At 53.8% G+C, this 18,086-nt stretch overlaps 1 protein-coding gene across 2 annotated transcripts in view; it reads left to right on the forward strand.

Annotated features, from left to right (window-relative positions):
* Positions 1-2,027: 2,027 nt before the first annotated feature.
* Positions 2,028-18,086, forward strand: part of SMAD7 (SMAD family member 7) — a 29,566-nt gene continuing 13,507 nt past the window's right edge. The window contains exons 1-3 of one of the 2 annotated variants that reach the window (XM_007197216.2): positions 2,028-2,640; positions 3,994-4,047; positions 9,953-10,027. In XM_007197216.2, coding sequence (XP_007197278.2) covers positions 2,028-2,640; positions 3,994-4,047; positions 9,953-10,027 — 742 coding nt within the window. The remainder of the gene's footprint in view (positions 2,641-3,993; positions 4,048-9,952; positions 10,028-18,086) is intronic. The other variant, XM_007197217.2, reaches the window with a different exon arrangement.

Consider the following 18,086-nt stretch of genomic DNA (forward strand, 5'->3'; position numbering starts at 1 on the left):
TCTTCCCATTTCTCCTCTGATTCCGCCAGGTCTCAGTCGATTCTGGGAGCTTCTCTGCTCCCCACCTTTATTCGTCGCCCCCCTTTCGTCCCCCCCACCCCTGCAGACCCGGGAGGGGGTGGCGGTGGCGGGGGGCGGGGTGGAGAAATAGCTTTTAGAAACCCGATCTGTTGTTTGCGAAACACAATCGCTTTTTTTTTTTTTAAAGCGACAGGGTGTCTAGACGGCCACGTGACGAGGCCGGAGCCGGGCGCGCCACTGCGCAGTGGAACCAGCAGAGCAGAGGGCTGTGGGGGGGCGGGGTGGGGGAGGCGGGGAGGAGGCGGCGGCGGCGGCGGCGGTGGCTGGGGGCGGGGGAGGGAAGGGGGAGGAAGGGGGAGGGAAGGGGGCGGGGGCGGGGGCGGGAGGCCTTGCGGGAGGCTGCGAGCCCTGAGCACACTCGCTCGCCTGCTCGGCGCACGGAGGAGCCTGTTCTCGAGCCGCGCCAGCCGAGCCAGCCGGGCGCCGTGCTCGGTCCGCTCGCCGCGCCGGAGAGAGCTGCCCGAGACAGAGCCAGCCCGCCGGCGCCGAGCTGCCGAGCGCACGGCCCAGGAGCCCCTGAGTGCGGCGCGGCGAGCCCCCGGCGGCGGCACAAGGACCCGAGCGCCAGGAGAGGGCGGACGGGGGACAAGGAGGCTCCCGGCCGCGACGAGGAGAGTCTCGGAGGAGAAGGCGGCGTGAGGGACACCGGGGCCTCCAGCCGCCGCAGCCGAGTCGGGGCGAGCAGCCCATACGGGGAGCCCCAGCGGCCGGCCGCGGCCAGGGGAGGGGGCGCCGGCGGTTCCCGCACTAGAGAGCAGAGGGCGAGAGCGCGCGACCCGCCAGCGGCCCGCCGCGGCCGCCGCGCCGCCCTCCCCCGCGCTGTCAGCCCCGCGGGGCGCAGCCGCCGCCGCAGCATCTTCTGCTCCTGCGCCCCCGCCAGCCCCAAGGAAGTCCCCGCTGAGGACCGGGGCCCCCGGGAGCGCAAGAGGAAAGACCAGAGACTACCCTAAATCACCCAGATGCGAAGGATTGAAGCAGCCTAGCCAAAGCTTTCTGTGGATTAAAAAAATACGATTTTTTTTTTTTGTGGTTGGCAGAAGAAAAGGAGAGGAAGACCAGCGGGGCTCTGCAAGGAAAAAAGGGGGATGTAACTCGTGGATACGTTTTTTCCACCCCTCAAACGTCTAGTTCTACTTTGTAAACATTTTCTTTTTTTAAACCCCAGGTCCAGCCGGACGCCCCCAGACCTCCGGGGTGCGAGGAGGTGGTGTTTTTCATTTTGGGCTTTGCATGTTTGGTTCTTAGATTTTGAGAGAGCTTCCTTATTTCGCCAGACATCTCATGCGGGGTGAAGTCCACTCAGCCCCCTCCCCCGAGTCTTCGTGTGCACGGAATTCAAGGCGATCCGGTTACTAAGGATATAGAGGAAAAAAATAAATCGCGTGCCTGCTTTTTTTTTTTTTTTAATTGCCAGCTTCTCCCCACCCCCAAATTAAGTTGCTTACAAGGGGGAAAGAGGCTTTTTCCTCCCTCCAGCAGCCCAGCCGAACGCCTTTCGTTTTTTGCCCTCGCGGATCTTCCATGTAGGCAGCCGAGGCTGGCGAGCCCGACACTCGGGAGCCGCTGCGGGGGGGCCTCTTTTTGGGGAGGCGCCGACCGGGGTAGGCTTCGCCGCCCCCAGGGAAGCGGCGGCCGCGTTCCTCCGGGGTGCGCCGGGGCCCGAGAGCGGCGCACGGCGCGGGCCGCGAGGGGTGGGGCAGCCGGAGCGCAGGCCCCCGAGCCCCGGCGGGCGCCCCCGGGCCCCCGCGCGCGCCCCGGCCTCCGGGAGACTGGCGCATGCCACGGAGCGCCCCTCGGGCCGCCGCCGCTCCTGCCAGGGCCCCTGCTGCTGCTGCTGTCGCCTGCGCCTGCTGCCCCAACTCGGCACCCGACTTCTTCATGGTGTGCGGAGGTCATGTTCGCTCCTTAGCCGGCAAACGACTTTTCTCCTCGCCTCCTCGCCCCGCATGTTCAGGACCAAACGATCTGCGCTCGTCCGGCGTCTCTGGAGGAGCCGTGCGCCCGGCGGCGAGGACGAGGAGGAGGGCGCGGGGGGAGGCGGAGGAGGAGGCGAGCTGCGGGGAGAAGGGGCGACGGACGGCCGGGCGCATGGGGCCGGTGGCGGCGGCGCAGGCAGGGCTGGCTGCTGCCTGGGCAAGGCGGTGCGAGGTGCCAAAGGTCACCACCATCCCCACCCCCCAGCCGCGGGCTCCGGCGCGGCCGGGGGCGCCGAGGCGGATCTGAAGGCGCTCACGCACTCGGTGCTCAAGAAACTGAAGGAACGGCAGCTGGAGCTGCTGCTCCAGGCCGTGGAGTCCCGCGGCGGTACGCGCACCGCGTGCCTCTTGCTGCCTGGCCGCCTGGACTGCAGGCTGGGCCTGGGGGCGCCCTCCGGCTCGCAGCCCGCGCAGCCGCCCTCGTCCTATTCGCTCCCCCTCCTGCTGTGCAAAGTGTTCAGGTGGCCGGATCTCAGGCATTCCTCGGAAGTCAAGAGGCTGTGTTGCTGTGAATCTTACGGGAAGATCAACCCCGAGCTGGTGTGCTGCAACCCCCATCACCTTAGCCGACTCTGCGAACTAGGTAGGAAGTTGTTCTGCGCCCACCCTCTCCTCCTCCTGGCGCTCAGGTGGTGCAAGAAAAGCCCCATTGGGCTGTGTGTGTTTGTGCAGCTACCTCGCCGGAGGGGAGTGTACATCTCCTGGGAAGAGACTTGGGGGACAAGGGTCGAGAAGGGACTAGGGGAAACTGGAAAGGTATTCCCTGGGGGTTCCCTTCCAGTTTTTTTCTTCTCTCCTGCCCCGGGGCGGCGGGGGGAGGCTTTGGGCATTGCTCACGCACACACTCTACACACAGGGGGTTAAAGATTAGATGCTCTCATTTCCGGATTAGCCAAGGGGTGCAGAGAGAAGTGGGGGTCACGCCTCCCCCGCTCTGGGAAAGGCGTTGAGGTGTGTGGCCGAGTTGGATTCGGTCCAAGGCAGCCAAGGAAGGCTGGGAGAAGCAGTTATAAAGGCTAGAGAGTAAGGCTCTCCTTTAGTAAATAAGAGTCACGTCGGGAACAAGGGGCCGGGAGACTGCCCTGGCCGGCGCAGCTTTGGGTTTTGAGGCAAAGAGAGTTAGGATGGAAGGTCGAGCTGGATATCTGCTCTAAACTGTGCCACCCCAGGGTGAAAGAGAACAAGCAGTCAGGAGAAGTTGGGTGCCCCCTGCTTTTTCCTTTCTTCCAGCACAGGAAAGCACAGTTACTGACTGTAGGATGGTCTGCCCCCAGCGCCTCCGTGAGGATGCTGCCCCTGGGGCCTGGGCTTCTTCTCAGTTGAGACCCCAGCCCCCTCCTCTTTATCCTCCCGGCCTCCTCCATTGATTCCCTTTTCTCTACGTCTTTGTGCGGGGGCGGGGTGCACCTCGGGCGCCCACAAATCCAAGTTCACCAGCGCTCTTGGGGTGCACTTCCCGGGTGGGCTGGCAAAGAAGAAGCCCGTGTTCCCCGCGCGGGTGCGGAGCGGAGCAGTGGTGGCGGAGGTGAATTGCACCCCTGGGGGACGGGTCGGGGCGGGGGTGGGGGGGCGGTGGGAGTGGGGTCTGAAGTTCTGGGACGGGGAGGGGGCTTTGTGGCCCTGCAGCCTTGTGAAGTGAGCGGCCTCGGCCGAGCTGCGGCCGAGCCGGTGGTTTCCAGCCCGGCCGGCCGAGCGCGGCGGCGGCGGCGGCGGCGGCGGCCGCAGACGTGGAGGAGCGGAGCGCCGAGGCTGGCGCCAGGCGGCCTCTTTTGTTTATCTGACAGCTAAATATCAAGGCAATCACCGCCTCGCGGCCCTGCCTCCAACCCCCACAGCTAAGACAAACAGTTGGGCTAAAAGAATGCCTGTGTTATCATAAGTTTCTATCTCTTTCTCATGGCTCGGCCTTTATTTTCTCTTTCTTTTTTAATTCCAGAGTCTCCCCCTCCTCCTTACTCCAGATACCCGATGGATTTTCTCAAACCAACTGGTGAGTAGATGATTTTAAAAATATCCTTCCTATCTTAAGTTAGAAATGGAGTCTCTAGAACGCGGATTTGTATGCCTAGGCAGCGGCGTGGGGAGACGCTGGACTTGCCCCGAGGTTGTTATAGGTTGCCGATGTTGGAAGTTTGGTGGATTTTTTTTCTGTTTTTGTTGTGACGGGAGCTGGCGATAATGTGTGTGTGTGTGTGTGTGTGTGTGTGTGTGTGTGTATACATATATTTCTTTTTGCAAAGATGTTTCCTAGATATTTCCATTTTGTTCCTTTTTTCATGTATTTGCACTCCATAACCCAAGTTGGCTCAGCTTTTAACACGTGGAATTTGATCCACGCCGAAGCATCTCGGGAGCCAAATAGGACAGGTTGATGGGAAACGTCGGAGACTTTGTGAGTGCCAGAAGTATCTCAGTGGGAAGAATAGATAACCCGATGGGGGAGGGAAGACAGTTTTAAAAAGTGCAGAGACGGACCTTGGTTTGGAGCAAGAGATTAGAAAATTTAAGAAGTAAAGTCAACAGCCCCCTCCTGGTTTTCTCGGAGTTCCTGGTGAGGGCTATAAAAGTTTCTAGCATAGCTCTGCCTGCCTGGTGCTTTGTCACAGGCTGGCACGGGGCCAGGGCAGAAGCCCCACTTGAGACTGGTACCACCTCAGTTGCGCTTGTCTGCATTCAACTTCTGGCTGGCAGTGCAGAGGTTGACAGTGCCAGGGGAGGAGGCTCTGAAAAACGGGGACTCGAGGGTGACAACTTCGATGGGCTCTTGTTTCCTGGAGCCCCTTCTTACAGCGGGAGGTTCGTTTGCTTGAAAGTATGGATTGTGACTTTGGTCTACACTGGTGCCTGACCAATGCAACGCTTTTGACATTTTTATTTTGCCAAGGTTCTGGGAGAAGGAAAAGTGAAGGGTTGGGCCCCATTTCCCTCTCGGAATTCTACAAGTCCTTCCGCCTCATGAGTTTTGGCTGTTGGGCCTTTCCCCCACTAATTAAAAGTCTTGCTGGGGCGTTGTCGAGAATTAAATACTTTAATGAACGGTGTAAGAGAAGCCCATGCTCTCCAGCCAGCCCTCCCCAACTCCACGCTCCCTCCAGTGGGAAGGCGTTGCTGCTTGCCTGTTGCCTGTCTAGTAAGTGGCCTGCAAAGCATGTGATATTTTGCTTTCGATTTACAAAACACCAGATAAATAGTCATTAATGAGGAGATAAGCAGCTCTGTACTTGTAACAAATGTTAACTGGAATTACCAAGCTCTGTTTTCTCCAAGAATGTAAGTTGACTGGGTTTTTGGCATCAATACTCAAGAATTCTTTTATGAGCTTAGTTCTCCAAGGGGCTATCTCTGTCCTGTTTTTGTTTTGCCTTCCATAATCTTCAAATTTGGAGGTTTTCCTTAAAAGTGAGAAAGAGAGAGGCCAGTTACCTTGGCCCCAGGGGTAAAGAAGACTAGGGGGAAATGTTCTGAGAAATTTCCTAAAATCATAGGAAAGAAGGACCACATTCTCTTGGGTTTCCTGCAGAGATACCTGGACAGATCTGTTCACCGGATTCAAGCAGTCACCCTCTCAGGCCAGGACCTCATTTTCAGTGAGTGGAGTGATATATTTATTCATTAGCAAGTGTTGACATTAGGTAGCAAAATGTGTGCAAACAGAGAAGCCACAAAGACAGGAATGTGCCATTTCCAAGGGGGAGAAAAGTTCTCCAGATCAGCCAATAGGAAGTGATTAACCTGCCAATCGGAAACTCAAACAGCTGGTTACTCACCCAAAACGTTTCTGTAAAACAAAACCCCCCAAAAAAAAAAAAAAACCCCAAAAACACTCCAAAGCAAAAAATGAATCCCCCTCTCCACCTGCCAAACCAGAAAACCCCAAAACAAAAAAAAAAGGAGTGAAAAACATCACCTTTGTGTAAGGATGTGAGGGTGCTAACCGGCGAAGCCCCTGTGGTGGGAATCTCCTGACGCATTGGAGGGCAGCCAGGGCTGGGCCTGGTTTTGCTGGCTGCTGTAGCCAGAGATGTTGAGGTCAGACACACAGATGGGATGCTGCCCCAGGTTTTTCTCTTTGCCTTGCACATGGGGGAGAGTATTTGGCTGGGGAACTTCGATCAGCTGCTTACATTCTTAAGTTTCTAAGTCGTAGGTTGCATTTTTAGTCTTGGGTTACTAGGTGAGAACCAGACATAAGGTTTACAATGGACAGCTATTAAAATCCTAACCAGTTGCACAACTAAGGGAATCTCTTCTGTGAAGTCTCCAGCTTGGGCAGAGGCGGTGGGAAGAGGCTGGGGCCTGGTCCCCCTGCAGCCTTGGAGGAATGCTAGGGCTGAAAGTTGGGAGCTCCATTTTGCTATGGTTCAAGCCGTTTCACTGCAGCCTCTGGCATGGCCTGACTAGGTAGGCCTGGGTACTCTGTGGTTCGAAGTCAGCAGGATCTTCTGGGAAGGAGTGTTAGACATGGCTGGATGTAGGAGTAGGGTGGCTGTGACTTGAGGCTCTCAGAGGTCAGGACACCCCCCCTATCCCCAGCCCCATCACACCAGGAGTAAGAGCAGGCTGTTAGAATGAGATCTCAGTTTATGGAGTGGGGATGCTGGGAGGGATTGCTCTGTAGGCTCTGCTTCCTGTGTCCTCTGTATCTGAAGGTCTGAAAGGTTTGAAGAATGGCTTGGCGGGGAGGGCATGTTGCTGGGTACACCTACTTGCTTGGGCTGGGGATCCAGGTGACCATTGGCAGATCGAGCCTCCAAAGCCTAGTTGAGAAGTCTGGGACCTAGCCCTGCATTTACCTCTTTTTTATTTTTTTTTAGAGAGGGGTTGTTTATTTATTTATTTATTTATTTATGACTGTGTTGGGTCTTCGTTTCTGTGCGAGGGCTTTCTCCAGTTGCGGCAAGCGCGGGCCACTCTTCATCGTGGTGCGCGGGCCTCTCACTATCGCGGCCTCTCTTATTGCGGAGCACAGGCTCCAGACGCGCAGGCTCAGTCATTGTGGCTCACCGGCCCAGCTGCTCCGCGGCATGTGGGATCTTCCCAGACCAGGGCTCGAACCCGTGTCCCCTGCATTAGCAGGCGGATTCTCAACCACTGCGCCACCAGGGAAGCCCCTGCATTTACCTCTTAACTCAGGCCACTCTTAACTTTTCCAGGCCTGGTTTTAAACCCACATGATCAAGGAGTTAGGTTAGATGATTCATTCATTCACTCATTTATTGGCTCACTCATTCAGTCATTCTGCATACCTGATGTGCCTGCCTAAAATGCATTGAAGATGCCAATGCATTGGATAGTGCTTCTGTAACCTGGGTTGTGGATTGGGGCAGAGCTGGGGTATAATGGTGGTGGTGGAGGCTCCTCTGTCCCAGACGTAGGTACTTAGGTAGCTCAGAACTAAGTTGACAAGAATATCCTGGCTGTGTGGAAACCATTCTCTGAATGAGAGAAGTGGGGTCCCCAGCTCTGTCACCTTGTACCCCTTGCAGCAGCTCATTCCTTGGCTGCTCCCAGGCATGCATCTTTGAAAGCTCTCTTAACTGCTGGGAGAGGGGAATGAGGCTCCCACAAAACCCAGCACTCACTGGGTGCTTGGTAGTGTTTAGCGGTGGAGGAGAGCCAGGAGTAGCCTAGAGTTTCTGAGTGTACCAGCCTGGGCTCTGGGGAGCAGGCGACAAGGCAGTAGCTGAGAACCCTGACTTTGGAGAGCTATCTCAGCAGAGCTTTTTTGTGGGTGAGAGACGGAGGTGTGGCCTCTTTGACCTATACTCACTTGTAAGGAGCTTGAGGCCAGTCTGGATGCTGAAGACTGTCTCAGCCCAGCTACCTGCAGGGAAGAGAGTGAGGACGTGGCCTACCTTGGGAGGGAGAGGGCTGAACCCTTGGGTATGGTCCAGCTCACTGGGTGGCCCCTTGGGCTACTCAGTGACTCCTCAGTTTACCTGGGTACCTGTCAAACAGGTATACCTTGCTACTTCACAGGGGTGGTAGGGAGACCTAATTAATGTTTGTAAATCCCTTCTGAGATCAAAGGCGCTGCACAAAGGGCAGAGCACCATTTCATAGAAATGCTTGTGGTTGCCAGTGTGGAGCTAGCTTAACCTTTGATCTGAGACAGGCTGACAACCCTGAATGTGGTCTCAGCTCTGCCCCGAGATATGGGCTCTTCCTTTGAAACACACCTTGTCCCTGGGATTCAGCCAGCCAAAGCTGGTGGGGGAGGGAGGGAGTGGCCGTGGATAAGTCATCATGGGGGTGTCTTCCCTTTGGGGGGTAGGTAGAAGCCAATCTCCTACATAGTGAAGGCCATCGAAGTAGTTCAGAAAGTGCAGGCTATACACTCTTTAACCAGCAACTCCATTTCCTGCCTGCCCCTATTGTTTTCCATTTGATTAAGTGTATCCTGTAAAACTGTATATTCCTGTTAGGAATTAAACTTTACCCTGATACAGTGAAATTACCCAAACAGTCTTTTCTCTCTCCCCTGCCTGCCGCTGCCACTCCTCTGCTTCCTCCTTCCCTGTTCAGAAGAATTCTTGAAAAGTTGTTGTTCTAGCCTGAGAGAGAATGCGAGAGAGGGATTAGAGAGAGGACCTCAGAGTTGAGTGGCCTAGCCCCTCCACCCTTTTACCAGGCACTGGAGACAGCTGCTGGGCCCCTAGAGAGCTCTGTGGCTACCTGCCCCTGGGCTACTCTTTCACTTGGCTTCCTATTCGCCCTCTTGGCCAAGTGTTTCCAGGGGGAAACTGGTAACGCACCCCCCAGGGACATCCTGCTAGTGGCCTGGGGTGGAGGGACTGGAATTTGCACCATCTGACCCGGTGTTTTTGCTTTGGAGCTGCGACGCTCCTTTCCTGAGCCGGCCTTTCTCTATGGATTTCAGTAAGTTTGGCATTGGCAGTGGTGCATGGTATGCTTATGGGGTCTTGTGTATTTTTGTTTCATGGGACTAATTCGTTGTGCTTCGTGGCCATTATTTTTTGTTTTAATTGCTTGGAGGGAGGTTGTCAAGTCTGTCTATTTCTCATCTGGAATTGTCATTATCCTCATGAACATTTAGGTCACTGTGCTGAGCACCTGAGGGTGACAAAGATGTTGAAGAGAAGGTTATGGTCTAGTTCAGGCAGACAGGATCTGAAGGTAAAAGATCAATAAAGACAGCAGAAGGAAATTCCAAGTACTGGGTGCCAGAAAGATTTTATAGGAACTGAGGCAGGGAGCCTTGCAGGCCTGGGGTTGCCTGGGAAGGTTTCCAGAGATGGGGAGTTTGGATTAGGGAGCCTTGCTGAAAATGTTCTCTGTAGTCCTGATGTGGGGTGAGGGGTTGTTCACACAGGTGTGTACATGAGTAAAATTCATTTCATTGAGTTGTACTTGAGATTTGTATTTTTTTTTATACTTATTATACCTCAGTTGAAAAGGAAAAAAGTCCCTTTAGCCCAACACCAGTTCTTCCTAAAGAACTGGAAAGTCTGTCTTTAAAAAGATGAGAGTGGCAGCGAGGCCACTGGGTCCAAGCAAAGAGGCCATGCTTTGGGAAAAGATGGGAAAGATAGTGGGGAGACAGCAGCCTCGGTTGAGAGAGAAGAACCGGGCGTCCTTTGACCTTGGGAACTACCTGGTTTCCTCAATGGGGGACTTGCAATAAAAGAGAAATTCCAGCCAGTCTGTCTTGACTAATGATTAACTGGCCGCCCGGAGCCCAGACTGGTGACAAGGTGCTGTGGTCTGTCTTATGATGGGTAGCGAAGCCTGAGCAGCCCATTAATAATCAGCATCGCGGCTGGGAGTCACCCGTTTGGAATGTGTGGTTTCTCTTTAATGCTGTTTAGAATGTGCTTAAAAATTAATCTTGGTGTTTTTATTTATTTATTTCTATCTTCCTTTCATATCCACAGCAGACTGTCCAGATGCTGTGCCTTCCTCCGCTGAAACAGGGGGAACGAATTATCTGGCCCCTGGGGGGCTTTCAGGTGAGCTGCTTTCTCTTACTTTCTTGGCAATTCGAAGACCTCCTGAAATGACTGGAGACTGGAGGAATGGAGGTGGCCTTCTGCCACCCCAGCTGGTCTGGAATTAATTCTCACTTTTATGTGCATGAAACTGGATGTATCCATGATGACTGTTGCCCTTCAGCTCATCCTTCTGGGCCATAGATCTGGAAGTGGGGGCCAGCCGGCAGGCTGGTGTTGGGCCATGTTTCGTGGTTATTGTTAAGCAGCTCCTGACTTGAGGGGCTTCCACTTGGTGACTTTGGTGTCATTAGTTGACGGGTTTAAGCCCTTTTTTGCTCTCACTCTCAGTGCATCGGTTGCCTTGAAGGGAATGGATCCACCTTTTGGGAACTTGTAGAAGACAGATCCCAAGTGTAGGATGGGAGTTTAGAGTAGATGGCCTCGATGCTTCTTTGCAAGTCCTACTTCCCATTCCAGCTTCGTGCAGGAGTCTGCAGTGCATGGTGGGGATGGGAGGGCCAGGGTGGGGACACTGCAGACAGTAGGTGCTAATACTGTTACCCAGCAGGGAAGGTGTCCCTTAGGGCCCACAGGTGTGAGCAGGGGCCTGGACTCCCCAGGCTGGAGAGTTATGGAATTGGGTGAGGGGCACTGGGGAGCCTAAACATCATTGTCCCTGAGAGGCAGGAGAAGAGAGTGATAAACTTGGAGAAACTCATTAGCAATGTAAGTGGGAGACATTTCCATTTTGTTCTAAATATGTCCTGTTTTCCACCTGTTTTTCCCACCCCAGTATGCTATCACTGGATTTTCTAAGAACTAGCTAAAACCAAGAGGGAAAGTAATCCGGGAAAAAAAAGAAAAGAAAGAAAGAAAATCCAGCAGAGTTCTGGGCATTTGCCCTTGGGACATTGGTGTAGGATCATGGCAGCTCAGATGGAAGCTATAAAACTGCCTTTGGGGGGACCATGGTGCACCCTCTTTTGTGACTTTTAACCGGTCAGGTGTCGCTCAGGCTCGGCTCAGTTCATCCTAGCCAGTTCCCTCTGCAGGAATTGAGCTTGCTGAGAATGTCTTCAGGGAGACCCTTGTTTGTTTTGATTTCAGTGCAGTATATACTCTGGCTGTTATCTGAGACAGAGGATATTGTTTACTCAAAGCTCCTAATGAGAGCTGAGCAGGAAAAAAGAGGGACCCAGAAAGGGCAGGGGCTTGGGGTGAGGATGGGAGTGTGGACCATGGCGGTGGAGGAGGGAAGAACATACCGGGACATGGGAGCTGTGTCTTTTCTGCTTTCTAAGGCTGCGAGAGTTCCGGAAAGAAAGAAAGCCAAGGAGAGGAAAGGGTCTGGGCAAAATAGCACACTCAGGATGTTGTTAGAGGGTTTTATTTTTTAAATTCTGAATGTGCAGGGAGGAGTCCCAGCCCCTCTGAACCACATGAAATAAGCAAGGGAAGTGGTAGCTTTTGAAAGGGGGCTTTTCGGAAGGTTTGTCTTATTGATAACATCTTGTCTGTCTCCTCTGCTGGAGGAAGTAACGATACCCGCCTGAGCCACCAGCCTCCTTACCCGGCCCCCAGAGCCAAACAGTGTGACAGTGCAGCCCCTTCTGAGACGGGTGGGCTTCCAAGAGTTTTTCTAGTCCTAGAAAGAAACTGGGGGTAAAGCAATGATGAACTCCTCCCGTACCCGCAAAGTAACTGCAGCCATTTCGATGAATGAAGAGCTGCTAGGAAGGAGTGCTTGTCTCTGAAGGGATAGCGTCCTCGTTCAACAAAACTGCAAGAAGAAAAAAAGGGGACGGGGGGTTCCACATGAAAGAACATTTGTTTTGAATTTTAGCTCTTGATTTACTAATTCCCAAGGCTTCAAAGTTTCAACTCTTTCTTCTTTCCGTTTGGAGTTGGAGTAGTTTATTAATAATGTGCCGTGGGGGGAAGTTGAAGAAACTGTTTCTTGGGTTGGTGCCAGTGGTTTGGGGGTGTCTGGAGGGGAGGCGATGGGCACTGAGAAAACCCAGGGCTCCACCCTCTGCCGCGAGAGTGCCCCCCCCCCCCAAAGATGATGGTAGTGGCCCGAGTCCAAGGCGGAGGGTTTTGCAAATGGAGAAAGCCCAAACCTCCTTTCCAAGAAGTTGATCTTTCCATGTTGGGGGGGGGTGGTGGAGGTGGCCAGGGTGTGTCTGCCGAGGCCTGTGGGGGGGCTGTGGTGGCTCAAGGGGGCTGGGCCAGGGAGGGGAAGGAGGCTGGAGCGGGGAGCCTGCTGTGGGGAGCGCCAGGCCAAGTGGGCATCACGGCGGGGAGCAGGGAAGGTGCCCACAGGGCTCTGCCCCCCGCCTCCCCCCTGGAAATCACCTCTCTGAGTGTCTCTTTCATGGGCCCCGTGTGCTGTTTTCCTTCCTGTCCTGGCCGAGATCAGGCTTAATGAATGGGGCTCAGTTTAGGGTGGGAGGAAGGTCGGCAGCGGGAGCCAGGGCTTGATTCTCTTGGCAAGGGAAGAAGGGAAAGAAAAAACAGCCGAATGTGAAAATGTGGTGCCTCGGGGGTGGGGGTGAGGGTGTGCTCGAAGGCACGCCCCTCGCCCCTCCCGGGATGCCGGGGTGACTCCAAGGCTGGCCCTTCCCTTTCCTGCGAGGAAGGGGAGTGGGCGGGTAGGAGCGCTGGGAGCCGGCCTGCTGGCTGCAGGTTGGAATTCCAGCCTTGCAGCCCGGGGCTGGCCGGGGAGACGACAGGCCAGGCCTCTGGGACTCGCAGTGAAACAGACCCCACCCCTGCAAGTTTCCTCAGTCTGGGAAAACGGCACATTTTTAGAAGGCTGTGACTCGGTTCCAGGAGATTGTACTTTCATTTCTGACAGCCGGCTCTCGGAGACAGATGGATTGCTCGGTGCCTGGTTGTGTGTGTGTGTGTGTGTGTGTGTGTGTGTGTGTGTGTGTGTGTGTGCGCGCGTATGCATGCTGCAGACGTACAGATAAGACACGTGCACAGACACATGAGCGGGCAGGCTCTGGGATAGGCCTGGGTCCCTCTCACACGGGGTAGGTGGACCTCAGAGATGGTTTCCCCATGAGGATATGTGCTCTGGGGCCGGGGAGTGTTTGTGGATTGGTTCTGAGTCGTGATCTGGGTATGGTGCTTTTGGAAAGGCGTGTAGGACAAACCCTTGTTGCTGGCATGTATCCTGGCTCAAGAATACCCACCGTGGAGAGGTCTTACGTAGATGGGAAGCTTCTAGGTTCAGCTCGGTGGTGGAAATGGAAAGGATTTGCTCCCAGAGCTTTCACTGTGTCATTGATAATTAAAAGCATGTGTTCGAAGCTGTCATCTTTGCAGCCTCCATCTGGAGTTTCTAGGGGGGAGCTTTCATTTAGCTTGTCTGCTGTCCTGATTTGGGGGGGTGGGGGGGGGTGGGAGGGGTTTGAAGAAATACCCCCTCACTTGTGAGTTCCAGGTTACTCAGCTACAGACCCAGTCTCCTCCTTTATATATTGATATCTGGTTGGGCCTCAGACATACGGACCTCACTGGTTAGGGCAGGGATTAGAGGACAGCATCATTTGTAGTCATTTAAACTTCAAAAGAGGTGCCACCCTGGATTTCAGGGAGGGGAGGTGGGAGGCAGTGGAGGTGTAGTACCGATGTGTCTGGGGGAGGGGGTTGAGGAACCCATCTCTTGGCTGTACAAAATCATACTTATTGGAGAGACACTGTCCCACCAACCCAAGGGAGGCCAGCTCCTTTGCTACGGTCTTCAGATTCGTGTCTCACTTCTAGTTCCTGGGTGATGGGAACGTCCTTAGGTCAGCATCCATTCCAGGAAAGGTTCTTTCCTCTTCTTTGGTCCCTGCTGGCGTCTATGAGAGCCTCGGAGGAGAGTCTTCAAAAACACCTACATAATCTGAAAATGTGGTCCTGGCTCAGTCCACAGTCAACTTGGGCTCAAACCAAGTAGTTTAGGAAAGAGTGCTCCATCCTGTTTTGAAGGAAAGTTATTCAGCTGCATTTGTTGTCTGGTTGGGAATGGTGACGGCAAACTGGGAATCTCTCCTCAGGTGCCTATTGCTGTGTTTTTATATCTCCTTCCTGTGCCTGGGAACAAGCAGATTGTGGTTTCTCTGGAGTCTCTAATGCCATGGGGGGTGGGGTGGGGGTGGATTGAGTTCATCCAAGTGGCCTTGAGCATGGGCTTGGGGGAGTCAGGAGGACCAGCACATGTAACCATGAGCGAGCTCCTTACCTATCCTCTCCCCTTTCTTCAGGCCACTGTGAGGAGTGACAGTTTGAATCTCTAGGGACCCATATGTCCCTAAATGCCAGGCTGATGACTCAATCCCAGGCTGGCTCACCTGGTGCACACGCACTCCCCAGTGAAGACCAGTCAAGGACAGCAGCTCAGGCTGTTTGCCTCTTCTGCAAGGCTTGAGGTCATGCACTCAACCCTGGAGAAGGGCTCACTGTTTAAACCCTTTTTGTCCTGGAAAGAATGGGGCAGTCAGGCAGGGGTTAAATGCAGGGTGACAGCATTTAAAGTCTCTGGAGCAAATTGGGGCTGCTCTGCCCGCCAGACTAGATGGGCCACCGCCTCATGCACCCCGTCCCTGAAGCAGAGCAGGGCTGGCCCGCGAAGGGGGAGGGGCCAGGTTTCCGTGTAGCTCTTGGCCACTGTCTTGGGGCACTAACACCCTCTCCCCAGGGAGGCTTTTTCTTAGCAGAGCCCAGCAGTAGCTGTGTGGACTTCTGGACCTGTGGCCCAGAGCTAGGGGGGCAGTGAAAAGGGAGGAAATGCCAAAGGATTCATGATCAAGTTCGGCTCCCTTTGCTTTATTGCTGCTGTTACTGTCCCGTGACACTGCTCCTACAGTGCTGTGATCGCCAGGCCACTTCATAGCAGGTGTCTTAACCTGGTGGGAGAAAAAAGGTGCAGGGTGGTGGTCCCCAGACTTGTCTGCACATCGGGACCCCTGGGGGCTTCCAAATCACAGTCTGTTGGCAGGATCCCAGCAGCAGTATTTTTTGAGGCTTCCCAGGTGATTTCAAGGTGCAGACAAGTTGGGGAGCCCCTGGTGTAGGGGGTAAAAGGGTCTGTGTTCCTGTGGGGAACTATCTTTTTTTTTTTTTTTTTTTTGTGGGGAGTATCTTTGGTAGCTTCTCTTGGTGGCTTTGCAGGTTTTCTGTGATTTTGCCTGTGCTCCTATGGGGAAAAATTCGAGTACCTTGCTTGTTGAGCCTCTTCTCAACTAAGACTTTCACTCAATTGTAGAAACTTGACAAGGTGTGTTAACTCTGCCCCTTCCTCCCATTGGCTTTGTTGTAGTGGATGACATGGTAAAAGTGACCCATGGGACAGGGTCTCCTTTCAGGGTGATGAAGATGTTCTGGAACTAGGTAGTGGTGATGGTTGCTCATCTGCGAATGCTCTCAATGTCACTAATGGTAAATGTTGTGTTATGCATATATTGCCACAGTTTTAAAAAGTAGTGACCTGTGGTAGCTTTTAAATGCATGCAGGTATTTAGATATTCAGTAAAAAACACTGACTCTGGAGAATGAATATGGAGACTTCAGTTAGGTGCCTGAGATCTGTAGATGGACGCTTGTTTCCAGAGCACCTCCGAGGTCTCCAGGGGTGGACCCACAGTCACGGGCCTGTCTCTGTGATTTTTCAACCTTTCCTTTTCCATCCTGGTTGCAGAAAGGAGAGACAGGAAAGTTCCCTGTGGCTCATTTTCCAAGGCTGACCTTTCTGCAGGGGAAGTGAGCGCCCTTGCTCCTTCTCTGCCCCAGATGCTATTTTCCTCTGGGCAGCCCAGGGACTGGTAACCAGCCATGTAGGGGCGGTCTCCCAAAGCCTGGGGTCCTCCTGATCCCCTGCTGAGTGATCGGCCCCCTCTTCTGGGCCTGCTGCCCAAGACCCTGGTTCATGTGACAGCTTCACCGAGGTTATAGGGCTGCAGAGCAGAGGAGGCTGGTGACTCGCCCGGGAGCCCTCCCTTTGCAGGAGCCTTGTGAAAGGATACTGTACAGCGTGGCCACTGGGAGGTCACCACTGGCCCTACCATCTCTCTCTCTCAGTACTGAATGGCTAGCCCAGTCTGGCTGTGTGCCTACTGTCACAGACAGGCTTCCTCTCCGGGCTATTTTCAGCGGGAAGATATTATTAACTGCTGAGGCACAGTTCTCAATTTAGTGGCTAACACACCAAGAAAGGAACATTCCCTTGGTGGCGGCAACTCTACCTAAACACGGTGGCTCATTGGGGATGATGCCCGCAGCCCCTTTCGCTTACCCCCATGGGGGTCTGTGCCCCTAGCCCACTGTCTGGGGCAGCTGCGACTGAAGATTCAGTATCTACCATAGAGAGAACGTGGCTTTTTTCTTAAAGCCAACTCGTTAAAGGTGTAGACGATGATAGTGTTTATATTCTAAAATGGGGAGATTTTGTGACAGGGATGGGGCACTGGATGGAAAAAGGAACTTTCTATGGAGTTTAGGACAGCTGTTTAAAACAGGGTGATAACTTTCACCTTGTAAGTGAACAGGAAGTATTGGGACAAGACAGGAAATTGCATCATTCCTTTTATGAGAAGAACTCCGAAAAAAAGTTGTTCGTGAAAGGTAGTGGCTGAGAGGAGGCCGGCCCGTTTTTGTTTTGTTTTTTTCCCCCTTCTTTCCTTCCACTCCCATGAGAACTTTTGGGCCATTTTCTTTAAGAAAGAGGCTGTTTGAGAACTTTATGTTATTTTTATTATTTAAAAAAATATTTTACCAGAAGGGTCACATTCAGTTGAAATGTTAACTGCAGCCTTATTTCCCAGTATACTAAAGAATCTTTCATGAGTGTTTCAGCTTCCTTCCCCAAATGGTGAGGCCAAGCAGCTCTTGGCTGGAAGTGAATTTTGGTTTGGCTGCACAGTCTTCGACACTGAGCCCCACCCAGTGTCATTAGCTCAGTCTTAACTTGCAAAAAAAAAAAAAAAAATCTCATTTTTTGGGGGAGGGGGTGGGTAGGAATTTACTGATACCCTTAGCCTGTTCACCCCAGCATGACCTTCCCCTAACCAAGGTGCCTGGCATTTGGCAGGCTGGGGCTGCCTTTATTTACGAGCACTGGGCCTCGTTTTGCCCAAGGAGTCCTTCCTTTAGCTTCCTGACTGCCTATTGCTAGGACTCTGGTGAGCAGTAAAGAGGTGACAGAAGACAGCTCCCCTGGTACAGCTGTGCTTTGCCCTGGGGGATGGGGGTAACTCAGCCCTCAGTCACCCAGAAGCTTCCCCCTTTAGCAAGAGGGCTTGTGCAGCCCCACAGTGATGTGCAGAAGGTGGTATTGTGCTGGGTGTGAAAACAGTTTTCATTTATTCATCTCTGGGTTTCTGAGTCCCCTCTTGGACGATGTCATTGTTCTCATAACATGGGACAATGCCCCGACCCGAGCTGCCAAGGAGCCATCTTTAGGATGGAGACCAGAAAGAAAGAGATCTGTGTGTGGCTGGCTTGCTCCCCATTTCCCCCCAACCCCCAGCTTTTTTCTTTAGTGGGCTTTGTTTTGTTTTCATAACACAATAAGAGCCCTGGGGTGTGTAAAAGCATTGTTGAACATTCGGTGAGGGTAACTTGTCCAAACAGAGCAGGACGCCAAGGCAGAATGCTGTGGGCAGGTGGTGAGCCCACAGAGGTTGCCTGGCCGGCGCCTGGCTTGGAAACACCTCCCGGGATCAGCCGCAGCTGGCTGGGAAGTAGCTGAGGACAGGGGCTCTTTTCCCGCCTCCACGGGGAGCCTGGGGCCAGGCCTAGGCCTTTCTGGCTGACCCCGGCCTGGAAGGCAGGCTCCGCTCCTAGGTGGGTTCACACGGGCCTTGCTCTGCCAGGTGTAAAGCTGGGGGCCGGGGGGCGGTGGTGGTGCAGCTCCTTTGGGAGAAGCCAGCATGTCCCTGTGGTCCAATCATTTAGCGATTATTTATTGAGCACCTACTATGTGCCACGCTTTGCCAGGCACGGAGGATGTAGTTCTTGGACTCTGTGCAGATGTAATGGTCTGTCTGAAAGTGCTATGGGGTCAGTGAGATGGAGGGTCCTTGAA

This window comes from Balaenoptera acutorostrata, chromosome 13, assembly GCF_949987535.1.
Source record: "Balaenoptera acutorostrata chromosome 13, mBalAcu1.1, whole genome shotgun sequence".
Classification (NCBI taxonomy): Eukaryota; Metazoa; Chordata; class Mammalia; order Artiodactyla; family Balaenopteridae; genus Balaenoptera; species Balaenoptera acutorostrata.